The 13,135-nt window shown below is 34.7% G+C and overlaps 1 protein-coding gene across 1 annotated transcript in view; it reads left to right on the top strand.

The window, feature by feature from the left end:
• LOC150093110 (uncharacterized) overlaps positions 1-13,135 on the top strand; it is a 532,180-nt gene that overhangs the window by 58,397 nt on the left and 460,648 nt on the right. Inside the window, exon 3 of the mRNA XM_090414155.1 lies at positions 8,897-8,989. Coding sequence (XP_090270281.1) covers positions 8,897-8,989 — 93 coding nt within the window. The remainder of the gene's footprint in view (positions 1-8,896; positions 8,990-13,135) is intronic.

The following is a 13,135-nucleotide window of genomic DNA, read 5'->3' as shown; positions in this document are numbered from 1 at the left end:
ATTGTTTAGGCACAATTTTTGTGAAGATAGTAAACTAAATATGGAAATAGACAACAGAATTAGCAAAACTGATATGATAGGGAGTCAATAGAATAAATTTATATTAAGAGAGAAATTGTTGAAACGTAAACTAGCTGTATACTACACTGATTCAAACCAATTTTAACTTTTGAATGAGAGCTGAGTTAGTAATAAAACAGTTTATCAGAGTCTGGAGACCACAGATATTAGAGTTGAGTTCTGAAAAAAATTGGGGAGAATAAACAGATAGTATCAATAGCAGAATCATATTAAATATAAAGATATTAGGAAGAAACTTGATCTGCATTAAGGAAAATGTGAACAGAGCCAATTTTAGGTAATATAGTCACTCAACCCCTTTGACCATTACAACGTGCTGAACACATTCATTGGCATTGTTTCTTTAGTGTTACTAATGCTCTGAGCTTGTTTCCTTAAACTTTATCCTTTTATAATTGTTATAACCATGCTAGACGTGTTTATGATTTAGTTTTCTTGCTTGCACATAAAGGGCGATTGTTCCCTTCCTTATGAGAAAAGAAATTTGTTTACTTTGCTAGAAATGAAAGTGTTAATGGATGCAGTGTAAAAAAAAAAAAAAAAAAAAAAAAAGCTTTGACATCAGGTATGCAGAAGCTCAAGATGCTGACACATTATTTGCAAGAGATTCTGATAGTGAATCAGGTGAAGAATATGTTGAAGAATCCTTTTGAGATGTAAGTGATGACAGCGATGTTGATCTCTCTTGGGAGAATTCTGATATTGATGAAGACAGTTGTGGTTTGTCCCAAGCTAGAGGATGGTGCTGTATACTGGCTCAATCAGTATGTTTACGTCATCCTCACTTTTCTTTTACAGGAACACCTGGTATTTCTCAAGATATTCCCATAAGTAATTTCTCGTTGGAGCTGTTTGAATTATATTTGATTCTCACGGCAGGTTCGAATCCCGCCATGGGCATGGATGTTTGTGGTTGTCTGTGGAAATACTAGTATTAGTAGTGGGCGGTAGATGGCATTGGTGTAGTTGGATTGAGTGGTGGAGACAGAGAGCTGTAGAGTAGGTGCTCTCCCTCGATGAGTCTTTGGACTCCCTGGAGGTGTCACGTAATAATAATAATAATGCTTTGATGAAGATATAATGAACATTTCAGTTGAGGAAACGAACAACAAAACTATGCAGTTCATTTCTGCCACAACCCTCAAAAGTTTTTCTTGTTGTTTTCATTGAAAAGACAGATAGCAGTGAACTGAAGGTGTTTTAAGCATTATATATTAGTTCAGAAATCAGAACTAAAATGATATTGGTCTAAAAAAAGGGTGATTGAGACACCATTTTTTTTTTTTTTTTTCAGAAGTGATGTCTGAATATAATAGGTATTCCTTGATAATGAAATTTTTGCACTTTGCTGACAGGGATTCTTATTATCCCAATCCAAAACTATAAAAAGTCGGTTTTTTTTTTTTTTTTTGGACTCTCTCAAAAAGAAGTTCCAGAAAGTTTATATACCAGAATAAGATATTTGTGTTGATGAAAGCCTTATTTTATATAAGGGCCAGCTTAGTTGGAAACAGTACGTGCCGTTGAAGCACTCTCGTTTCAGTTTGAAATGATTGGAACTTTGTGAATCAACTAGTGGCTACATGTGTGAACTGATAATTTATACAGGTAAAGATATTCAGGTATGCAGTTTACTGGCTAATCCTGCTTTAGGTACACAAATTGTTGTTCCTTAGCATTTTGCTGCTGAATAAGGGGTACTGCATTACTTTAGATAATTATTTCAACAATCCCGAGCTCGCAGACTACTTAGTTACCAAAATACTGATGTTTATGGGACTGCTAAGAAGATGGGAAAATAAATGCCTGAAGAACTAAAATTGAAAAAGTTGAAGAAAGGAGAAACTTTTGTCTTTCAGCATGGAAAGAATGTTACCTTGAAATGGAAAGACAAGAAAGATATCACTATGCCAAGTACCATCCACGGGAACGAAATGAAGGATGTAAGGACAAGGAAAGGAACAGTGTAAAAACCAACTGCAGTATTTAGACCAAATGGCTTTCACATTATGCTACAGAACAGAGATACTATGTACAAATATTCAGACACCTTCTACATATCTCTGTGTATAATGCTTTTGTACTATACACAAAGTTAAGTGGTAAGCTAAGCTTGATCACATAGCTTTTAGGCTGGATCTCATAGACAAGATCATTGAAACCTACCACACCCCGATGGCTAACAAGAAAGGCAGAAGACCATCTAAAGGAGGGAACCCAATTAGATTCATAGGAATGCCCTTTTCAGAATATATATACCCCCTACTGCAAAGCAAGCAGAGCCAAGAAGAAAATGTGTGCCATATGTTGCACAAGATCAGTTTTAGGAAAGAAGGTTTGCAAAAAAATGCATGTGTGGTAGCCCGATTGCTATGTAGGGTTGTGTGCTTCATCAAGCTTCAAAATCTACTATACTATTCGAAACTTCTGAAGAAATGTCACTGTATGCAGGTTATTATAGTTATTGTTGCATGTATAAAAATCATTTATTAGCTAAATATTGTTTTTTAGTAAATCGCTGACAGTTTTTGTATAAAAATTGAAAATAAATACGTTTTATACTTAATCACATAGTCTTGAAATTCGAAAAAAAAGAAGAAAAACTTTGGGGTAAAATACTTGAAATTGTAATCTAATGGTCAAAGGGTTAAACAGAATGGGAGAAGAAAAATTAACAAAGCTCCAAAGGAAGATCAGATCTGTGCATCTTAGAAAACTGAAATATATGATAAGTATGAAATAAGATAATTTGAGATAAGTCATTTGAAAAGAGAAGGCAGGGTAGACCTCAAAAAAGAATGTTGGATGGACATTGAGACCGGAACAGACCAATATGGTCTATACCCGTAATTAGTGTTATGACGATGAAATATAAGATCTGACAATATTAGAATCCTGACAGATAAGACTAATTTAGAGGAAACTGTCAATAGGAATGAAGGCTACATTAGTAATAATGTAACCTTTTCATACCAAGTTTTGTCATAGTATTCTGTACAATCCTTTAGGTATATATCAGGAATTTGATGATTCATCCAGACAGCTTCATTGGCTATTAAAATAACAATGAATGTGGTTACTGTTTTTGTGCATTTTTTCATGCAACATTTTTACATATATTTCCAGTCTGTATGTTTTTGGAGGCCTGAAGTGACTTGTAAATGTTCCATGTTTAGTCTGTAGAGAAGCATTTCCAGACTGGAGAATGGATATCAGTTTAATGTGGCAAAGTATAAGGTCTGTAGAGAAAGTTGAAAAGATTACCAGCTATATACCACATGGATGGAACTGTACTCCAGGAAATTGATGAAGTCAGAGACTTGGGATTGTTAGTGAATAATGAATTAATGTTTAGAGGGCACATAGCAAAAGTGGCTAAAGCAGATCATCAGAGACAAGCAGGTTATTATTTCTCTTAATCTAACCTTGATAAGATCCCATCTTGACTACTGCATGCAGATCTGGTCATCTGGGTTTCTTGCAATGAGGATGAGGTGGAGAGGATTCAGAGACGAGTGACCAAAATGGTAGCTTTATGAGTTACAGGAAATGGTTGACAGGCAGAAAAGGGTGATATGATTAAGACGTACAAATTACTAAAAGGTTTTTGCAAAATTAATCTTAGAAAACTGAATTTTAGAAGAGTGTGCAGAGTTTGACAATGTAACAAGGGCTAGAAAGCACTACTGCCATTTGAAGATGATGTAATTCTTCCAGTTGTGGCTAATACAAATTCAATTTTGGATTTGTTAATACACGAGAAATGTTTTCAGAAAAGGTCTGTTGGTGGAAGAACTAGGGGCCATCCTTGAAAACTGAGCAAAAGTGTAGTTAGCAAGGGTGTTAGAACCAGATTTTTTTGTTTGGAGAGTGATGAATGAGTGGAATAGGTTGCCAGAGTCTGTTATGGGTGCCATGACTGTGAATGAGTTCAAAGCAAAGTATGATAGATACTGTGCAAATGTTGGATAATGTTTGGGATGATGTTTAGTACCTCCCTAGATGCGTCTAAGGACTCCATGGAGTAGCTCATAATAATATTATCAAGAGCACCTGGAGTTTTTCCATGACAGTATTTGCTCAAAGTTGGTGAATAGGCAAGAATATCCACTGTTGATTAACAGGGGCAGAATTCATATAGTCATATTCTGCTACCTAGAAACTTCCCAATTAATAAGCACATTTTCTATAGTTATTAGTTTAAATTTTTAATTTTTAGCTGATTTTTAAATTTATTTCTATATTAGAATGAGAGCAGTAAGATAGAAATTGTGTCATAGTGATTTATCAACTTAAGAATAAGTTGGATATAGACTAGTTTCTTTTTATTTTTCCAGATAGAAAAGGTCTTTCAGATCTCTTTTGGATAAACAGAATGAAGGAGACATTAAATATATTGAGTTTAGAATGGTAGGTGGAAATTTACCAGAGTTCAATAAGAAGACAAAGTTTTATCATAGGTATGTAGTACACAACTATTCAGATGCTAAAGAGCTGGAAGCAGAGTTTGACAATGTAGCAAGGGCCAGAAAGCACTACTGCCGTTTGAAGATGATGTAATTCTTCCAGTTGTGGCTAATACAAATTCAATTTTGGGTTTGTTGATAATATGTTTGTGATTATTTCAGGCATTTATATGGGCAGATATGGAAGATGAAGATTTTGTTAAGAGCTAGTTTGCACTATTCTGGATTTTGCTCATAAATCACCATGACTTACTTCTTAGAAAACAATCTAAAGTTGCATGAGAGATAAGTGTTGCCATACCTATAAGAATTGTTTCAGTGAGCAAATGAAGCATAGAAATCAAAAAAATAATTTCACTTATCATTCTTCATGACAACAAGAGTGGCTGTGCAATGTTGCCCTCTAGGAAAAATAAATTGGCACTAAGTTGTTAACTGAATTGCCTAGATGGTAGAGTGCTATTCACAGTATTCTTAGAAAGATCATTAGTGAAGGAGAGATCAAAAATAACTAGGATTATCTTGTATGCTAGTATGAACAATTTTTGTGAGATCACTGGTGATAGCAAATGCCAAGCACATCCTCCTGTTTGATCAAGATAGAAGGAGAGCCATTTGTAATTGTGAGCATTAAAATCTCTAAAACATTCGTTTACTATTAGGAAAGTAGACTAGAGAAAAGCAAGAGACGAAAAAAAAAAAAAAATAAATAAAATGGTTCAGAATTATCAGTGGCATTAGATTATCATTAAACATGAGCTTCAGAAAAAGAAAAGGCTGTGGAGGATATAAGGAGACCAACAAACTTATGAGCAGTACTAGGGTCAAGCAAGAAGGGTGACCAGTATGGTAAGGAAGGCAAAATCAGATTATGAGAAGAAACTAGCCAAGCAGGCCAAGGGGAAACCCCAAAGAGTTCTTTCACCATGTGGCAGGTAAGAGGAAGAATGATTATGGAATAATAATAACCTTAATGAGTGCTGATAGTCATGAGGTCACAGAAGCAGATACAATAGTTGAGTTACTTAGTAACCACTTTGCAAGTATATCAAAGAAGTCAAAGAAGTGAGATTAATGCTGTGACATGTGACAGAGACTTATGTAGAAACAGAGGCGAATGAATTGGAGGTTCTCGGGATATGTCAGAATCTCAATATCAATACAGCTGTGGGATTAGATGGGATATCAGCTCATGTTTTGCAGGAATGTGCAAGGGAACCGGCAATACCTCTTACTAGGCTCTTTAATTTAAGTCAGCTCTGGTAAAGTTCCAAGGGAGTGGAAAGAGGGCAAAATAATTTCCTTGCATAAGGGAGGTTCTAAGATTGCAGTAGCAAATTATAGACCAATTAGTATCTTAAGAGTGGTGATAAAAGTACTGGAAAAATTGGTCAGAAAGAGAATTCAGGAATGGGTGGATAGGAATATGATACTCTGTGAGGGGCAGCATGGCTTTGTGAAGGGTCGGTCATGCCTTAGTAATTTACTAACTTTTTATAATGGAGTGACAGCTGAGTTGGATAAGGGAAATGGCTACATGAGGATTCTGCTGGATTTTGCAAAGGCATTTGACCTAATACCACATGGAACTCTTGCTTTGCAAATTAGAACAAATGGGGGATATATATGACATTGGTTATGTGGATAAGAGGGTGACTGCTGAACAGATATCAAAAAGTGGTATACAGAGGAACAGAATCCAGACGAAAGAAAGCTGGTGACTAGTGGTGTGCCATAAGGTTCAGTGCTAGGAGAATTACTGTTTAATTTGTATATAAATAATATTGAAAATAAACTGAATGGAAATATTCAGTTTTTTCTGATGATGATGCAAAACTAGATAGTGAATAGTGAATCAAAGCAATGTGGAGAGCTTGCAAGATGATTTAAATAAGTTATCATTACGGGCAAAAGATAATGGTGTCAGTTTAATGTGGAGAAATGTAAAGCCATGCATTTTGGGATAAATAGATGGAACTGTACTACCACATTGATGGAACTGTACTTCACTAAATAGATGAAGTTAGGGATGGTGGTACAAGACAGAGTGTTGAAAGTTTAGAGGAAATAGTGCTAAGCTTGCTAAAGTAGCTCATAAGATTGCTTGGCTATTGAAGAATACTCCAATAGGTAGAGATAAGGAAGTTGTTATTCTGTTATTCCTCTTTATAAGGCCTTGATATGTCCACACCTGGATTACTTTGCCCAGGTCTGGTTTCCTGGATTTCTTGTAGATGTGGAAGTGATGGAGAAGATTCAGAGGTGAGCAACCAAAATGGTCAGTAGTCTATGGAACATTCCTTATGAGGATAGATTGAGGCTGTTTGCACTGTAGAAGTTGGTTGATAGGCAAAAAAACAGGGGATATGATAGAAACATTTAAGTTACTTAAAGGACTTTATAGGATTGATGCAGGGGAAATGTTTCAGCACATAGCTAGAGGGGGCAGAACAAGAGGTAATCTCTGGAAGTTGAATAAAAGTGTGGTCAGTAAGAGGCGTGATGACTAGATTTTTCACTTGGAGAGTTGTGAATGAGAGGAATGGATGGCCAGAATCAGTTAACATTTTGTCTGTTAATTGCTTCAGAGAGAGTTACAATATATTGTGTGGATGATTTGGGTTTCCTGATGAATCTTCATGGAGTCCATGGAGGTACCCATACAATAATGATAATAATATATTTTTTTGTTATTTTGAATATGTCTTCCATCCATGAAAGGTTATAAATCTATATAATGCATCAGTGCTGTGGGCAATCTAATGAATTTTTTAAAAATAATTTTTATAATTTGACTGATTTTTTGTATATTTTATTTATTTTTTACATAGTCTAGTAACCCAGTAGGATTACTGGACTATGTTGACCAAACATCGAACTTTTTCCAGCCACTTCTGGCCTCCAGTAAGTGGAGCAGTAGTCTGACACTAGGCAATGACATTCACCTCCCACAATTAGTGATAGATTGAAGAATAGGACTACCCATGGTTTTTTTTATTATGCTCATTAAAACAGAATGTCAAGTATTGTTTTCTTATGCAGTTCATTGTATAGAAGGATAGTGAAGGGTTAATGCAACATAATATTGAGAGAGAGACTTGGTGTCTCTCTCTCTCTCTCTCTCATACACTCATACACTCACTCACACTCTATAGTTCAGTCACTTACATATCTTCGGGAATTAGAACTCAACACCTCTCATCAAAGCAGCAACAATTTACAGCGATAGTAAAAGCACTATAGACGGCATAAAAAACCAAAATAACCATATAGCATTAATAGAACAGACAAGAAATCTGATTTGGAATCTCACTCTAGAGGGATGGGAAATCAAGTTCTGCTGGGTAAACGCGCATACTGGGATAGCAGGAAACGAGAGCGCAGATTAGCTGGTTAAAGAAGCAGCTAGAAACAAGTTACCAAATTACTCAAAGTCTGCTATAAAAACACTTGCAGAAGAGAAAAGCCTAGACTTGTGGGAAGAAGAATGGAAGACATCAAAAAATGGATCAACAACAAAACAATTCTTGCCAAGCATCAGGAGCAAACTCCAGCTGAAAAGACATGCCATTTCTCCAGGTTTAACCATGCTACCAACCGGACATGGAAAACTAAGACACTACCTACACAGATTCCATATCCTGGAATCGCCATCATGCACGTGTAGTCAACACTTTCAACAGACTGTTGACCACATACTCTATGACTGTCAGCTACTGGACTCCATTCTGATGCCCCTAATACAACATGTCATCACTTCCAGAGACAAGTGGCCAGTATCAAAACAGAGACTTATCGAAAAGTATTACTTAGAAGTAATTAAATTTGCCAATAAGATCAATCTCCAGTGCTTGTAATCTAACATAAATTACTGATATTGTGTGAATTATATGGTGTTAATATATGGATATATAAAAATATAAATGTAAATATGAATATTGATACAAAAATATAAATGTTAATCAGTACTTGTAAGCTACATGTAATATAAGTGTTGTATGCAATGGAGCATGTAGGAATAAATTATCTCCTGGTAGGGTTACTACTGGGGAGAAATGCAAAAAACACACATGCAAAATATGTATTTTCATACTCATCTCACCACAAGTGATATTCTGGATTTTGTATATTTAGTAACAAATTTAATGAAAGGATATTAAGCTAAAAAGATCTCTTATTTCTTAACTAAAATCGTTTTACACTGAAAATATCAGGGTTCCATTTTATTTTTCCTCTACTATATAAATAAATAAATAGCACACATGAGTGGTTTTTTTTTAATTTCTTTTAAAAAATGAAAGTATTTAATATAATCATATTAATTGGTCTTATTAAATAATATTTTATAGTTTTGTCATGAATATTCAAGTGTTCATGCATGGGAACTTGAAAGATTTGGTTATAAAAAAGCCAAGTTGTCAGTCAAGCTTGAATTGCTCAAGGTAAGTTATTTCTTGGATCTATATTATTTATTTATTTAATTATTATTATTTTGTAAGTGAAACTAAAATTTATAAAATTTAGTGTGGAATTATCTGCATGCACATTTTCGTTATTATCTCTAGTTAATAGATTATGGTCATGGGTGGAAAAATGCACTCATCTGCTTGTCCGTGACGAGGGGGAAAAAAATAAGAAGAGAAGTTTCGGTGTAATCATCAATTTTATTAAGTAATGCTGATTCTGTTTTATGTTGTAAATGCTGGGTTGACTGACTGAGTGGTTAGCATATTCTCTCTCTAAACATCAGCTTGTGGGTTCATATCCTACTTGGGCATGGACGTTTGTAAAAGAATACTCCTGACGAGCTTGCATGGCTCCTTGAGTTTATTATTATTTACAGCATCTCCATGGAGTCAGAGATTCATCGCAGGAGACCCAAATCAACCATCATACACACAAATCCTATCATACCTCTCCTAGAATCCATTCACCATCAGGAGACTTGCAACCAATTCTGGCAATCCATTCCACTCACTCACCACTTTCCACACCTTACACAAATTCCACAGATGGCACCTAGTTCTCTGACTATTATGTATTATATGGCTTGTCTTTTTTAAAAAATTTTTTGTATGTTTACCTTTCTTATCACATTTACTGGGGAATGCTGCTGTTTATTATAAATACCTGTTTTGCCAATTATTACTGATTTTGTCATGAAATACGACTGGTAAGAGGATAAGATAGGCATGCTTCATTTTATCTTGCTTTAATGATAATCTAATGCCACTGATAATTCTGAACCATTTTATTTATTTATTTTTTTTTTTCGTCTCTTGCTTTTCTCTAGTCTACTTTCCTAAGCTATGTTGTACTGTGAGGTGACCAGTTAATTGAAACATGACAACCTAAAATAGATATGCAGCAGACAACTGTAATTAACTTATTTCTTACCCAGTGTGAATTTGCAGAACTTGAGCAGGGGATGCTTAAGGGTCAAAGCTGTATAACTGAGAGGAGACCTCCACATAGCCTTTAAAGGAATGCAGAGAACCGACCAGGGCTTCTGACCTAATGTCCAATCCTCACCTTCTCTTGGTGCACCCTGTTGGGTATTGTTAAATTGTGAATGAAACTATGTTGTGTAATTTATTTTTTTCATTCACATTTAACATTACTTATTATATATTAATCATAATTTGTATAAGAATTATTTATTGTTCCTTAATTAAAGATTACTATTTAAATATTTATTCTAAACTTAACCTACTATTAATTTATTAAATAATAATATGTGTAGAAATTTATGACAACTGAAATATATATGTAAAGTAACGAAAAGTTTTATTATAAATAATTGTATACGTAATGAAAGAGCTGATTAAGTAGCTCAAATATTCTGTTTATTCTTATTTGTGAAAATTTAACGTTATGTAATCACTTATGTAAGAGTAGAGCGTTGTATTACATTAGCGAAATGTTTGCGTTCATGCATTGTCATGGTGACGCATGAAATAAACAAGCACGAGTCGAAGAGTGCGTGACCTTGGAACCAAAAAGGAGAGAATAGGAATTTTTAATGAGAGATAAGTAAGAGTTTTGCGGAGCCTGAAGGAAGGTAGGATACAAGCAAGGAAGTGAAAGAAAATTGTAAATTCTTTAGGGCAGAAATTCAAGAGCATAGTGTTTAGAAGTAAGCAAGAAACGTAGTGAATCTTATACTCAGCTGCAAGTGAAATCAGCTGTTATTATAGAGGAAAATTGATGTCGTAATCGGATAAATAAAGAACTGGACATTCAATGGAAAATTCTGATTAGTTCCAGTTAGTCTAGGATTACGTCTTAATTCTATGTTGCCCTGAGAAGAATTATATTGAGATTAACTAGTTTGAGAAAAGTAAACAAGGAAATATATCAGTGCCTTATTGATGTGTTTTTTTTTTTAGAGTAGTGAAGCGCGATTAACAGTAGTTCAGTTAAATCGTTGGAGAAATTTTATTAATGTGTTCTGCTAACGTAAATAAGTTAATTCATAAGTGTGCTCACAATTAATTGATGTATTGAAGATTGTATCTGGTAAGAGTAGTCATACTTGTTTGTTTATTCTAACATTAACATATCTTCGAAGTTCAAAGTCCGAAATAAGATTGCTTGGAATATTGTCTACCTTGATCAGTGCTTCCTGTGAATTTAAGCATTAAGTACAGCTGATAGATATGTGGAGACTGATTAAATAAGAAGTTTCGTTTTATTAACTTGAGTTAAGAAAGCTTGTGATTTTGAAACTGTGAATTGTATGTGAAAGTTTAGAACATTGAATTGACATGAGTGACTTAGCAAGATGTATTAAGTTGATTGTATTGTTTCATTTAAAAGCAGAATTCTTGTATTTGTTATATATATCATATATTAAATGTTTTATTTTGTTAATCTAAATATTGTGTTTGCCTGAATTCTCTTTTATTGCACCGTTCATAAATATTCGAATCTTGCAGGAACCCCAAGTAGAATAGTAAATAATTCGGCCTAAATAAATGAGGAGACTGCTAACATAATTAAAAAATTGATCCTACTATTTTATATAGACTAATCTTAAAATAGGGTGGCGCAGTATAATTATAAATTTCCCTACTTTTGGATCGGTGATCAATTTGCAATTAGTTGTTATATTGATAAGAGTGACCTGAACCAAGATGGCGGATTTAGAACATAACATGAAAATAGAACGTCACGACAGTATCTACCAGGATACTGAACAAACGAGGATGGGCTGGCAATTTGGGATTTAGCCGACCAAATTGTATTCTTATTGGTTAAACCAAAATAAAATAAATGATGGTACAACATGACAAAATTTCATGCCGGCTGGGGCGTCGCCCGGTTAAACAAGGCCCCCATTGTTATCGCCAGGGAACCAGGACGAACAGCAAAAAGTCAGTTACTGGAACAAATCTGAAAACATACCCCCAACTCAACATCACCAGAGTTAAAGATTGGTATTATCAACATAAGAAGCCTGAATGGCAAAGAAATGGAGCTAGCTGAGGAATTAAATAAGTACCAGATCGACATAATAGGGTTGACTGAAACAAAAAAGACAAAAACTGGTGAGATCTTCCTGAGCAATAAATACAAAATGTTATATTCAGGCAATGACAATCAAGGAAAAGAAGGAGTAGCCATAGTATTCAACACAAAATACGAGGCTAATCTTCTTGAATGGCGGTCAGTCTCAAGTAGAGTAATGTGGGCAAATATCAGAATGGGGAACTGTACAATGAGACTTATTTGTGCCTATGGTCCCACAGAAGGTTCTACTAAGGTAGAAGTGGAGGAATTTTTTGAGGCTTTAGAAAAAGCAACTGACACAATGAAAAAGGAAAAGTTGGTCCTTGTTGAGGATCTAAATAGCAGAGTAGGAAATGATTGTGAGACATATAGAAATATTTTGGAAAAATTTGGAGAAAAGAGCAAAGCAAATAATATTGGCAAATATCTGTTGGATTTCTGCTCAGGACATAGATTGGTTATTACTAACACCATGTTCCAACATAAAAATGTGCACAAATTCACTTGGAAAGAAGAGGCAAGGAATTAGAAATGTCTCATTGACTATTTTATTGTTGATAGTGATGTTTTCTCCCTGGTGCAAGACACCAGAGTGTGCAGAGGATTTGAAATTGGAAGTGATCACTATTCAGTCTTGAGCAGGATAAAATTTAATTTCATATTGAAAAGAATAACCTGTAAGAAAGTTTTAAAGTGAATAAAAGTTGAGCAGCTGTCAGATGTGAACTGTAGATTAAACACAAAGATTAGTTCAGAAAAAATGAAAGAGTTTGAGAACAGGAATCAAACCTTGGAGATTCAGTGGCAAACTCTGAAGAAAACATTGATTGATTCTGCCAGAGAGGCATGTGGTGAGGTTGTCTGCAAGGATAAAAAAATCAGAACTCCCTGGTGGACACAGGAAGTTAAAGAGACAGTGAAGGAAAAGAAGAAAGCATATCAAAAGTTCCTGGCAAATAAGTCAGCTTATGCTCTTAGAGAACACAGAGGCAAATGCAGGAAAGCTAAACACTGTGTAAAACTAGCTAAACAAAAGTCATGTGAGGACTTTGGCAAGAATATAGAAAATAAATATC

Source organism: Typopeltis vanoorti, chromosome 24 (assembly GCF_054136105.1).
Source record: "Typopeltis vanoorti isolate ZY-2024b chromosome 24, IOZ_Tvanoo_1.0, whole genome shotgun sequence".
Taxonomy (NCBI): domain Eukaryota; kingdom Metazoa; phylum Arthropoda; class Arachnida; order Uropygi; family Thelyphonidae; genus Typopeltis; species Typopeltis vanoorti.
Note: the sequence above shows the minus strand (reverse complement) of the source record. Positions and strands in the feature narration are given on the sequence as shown.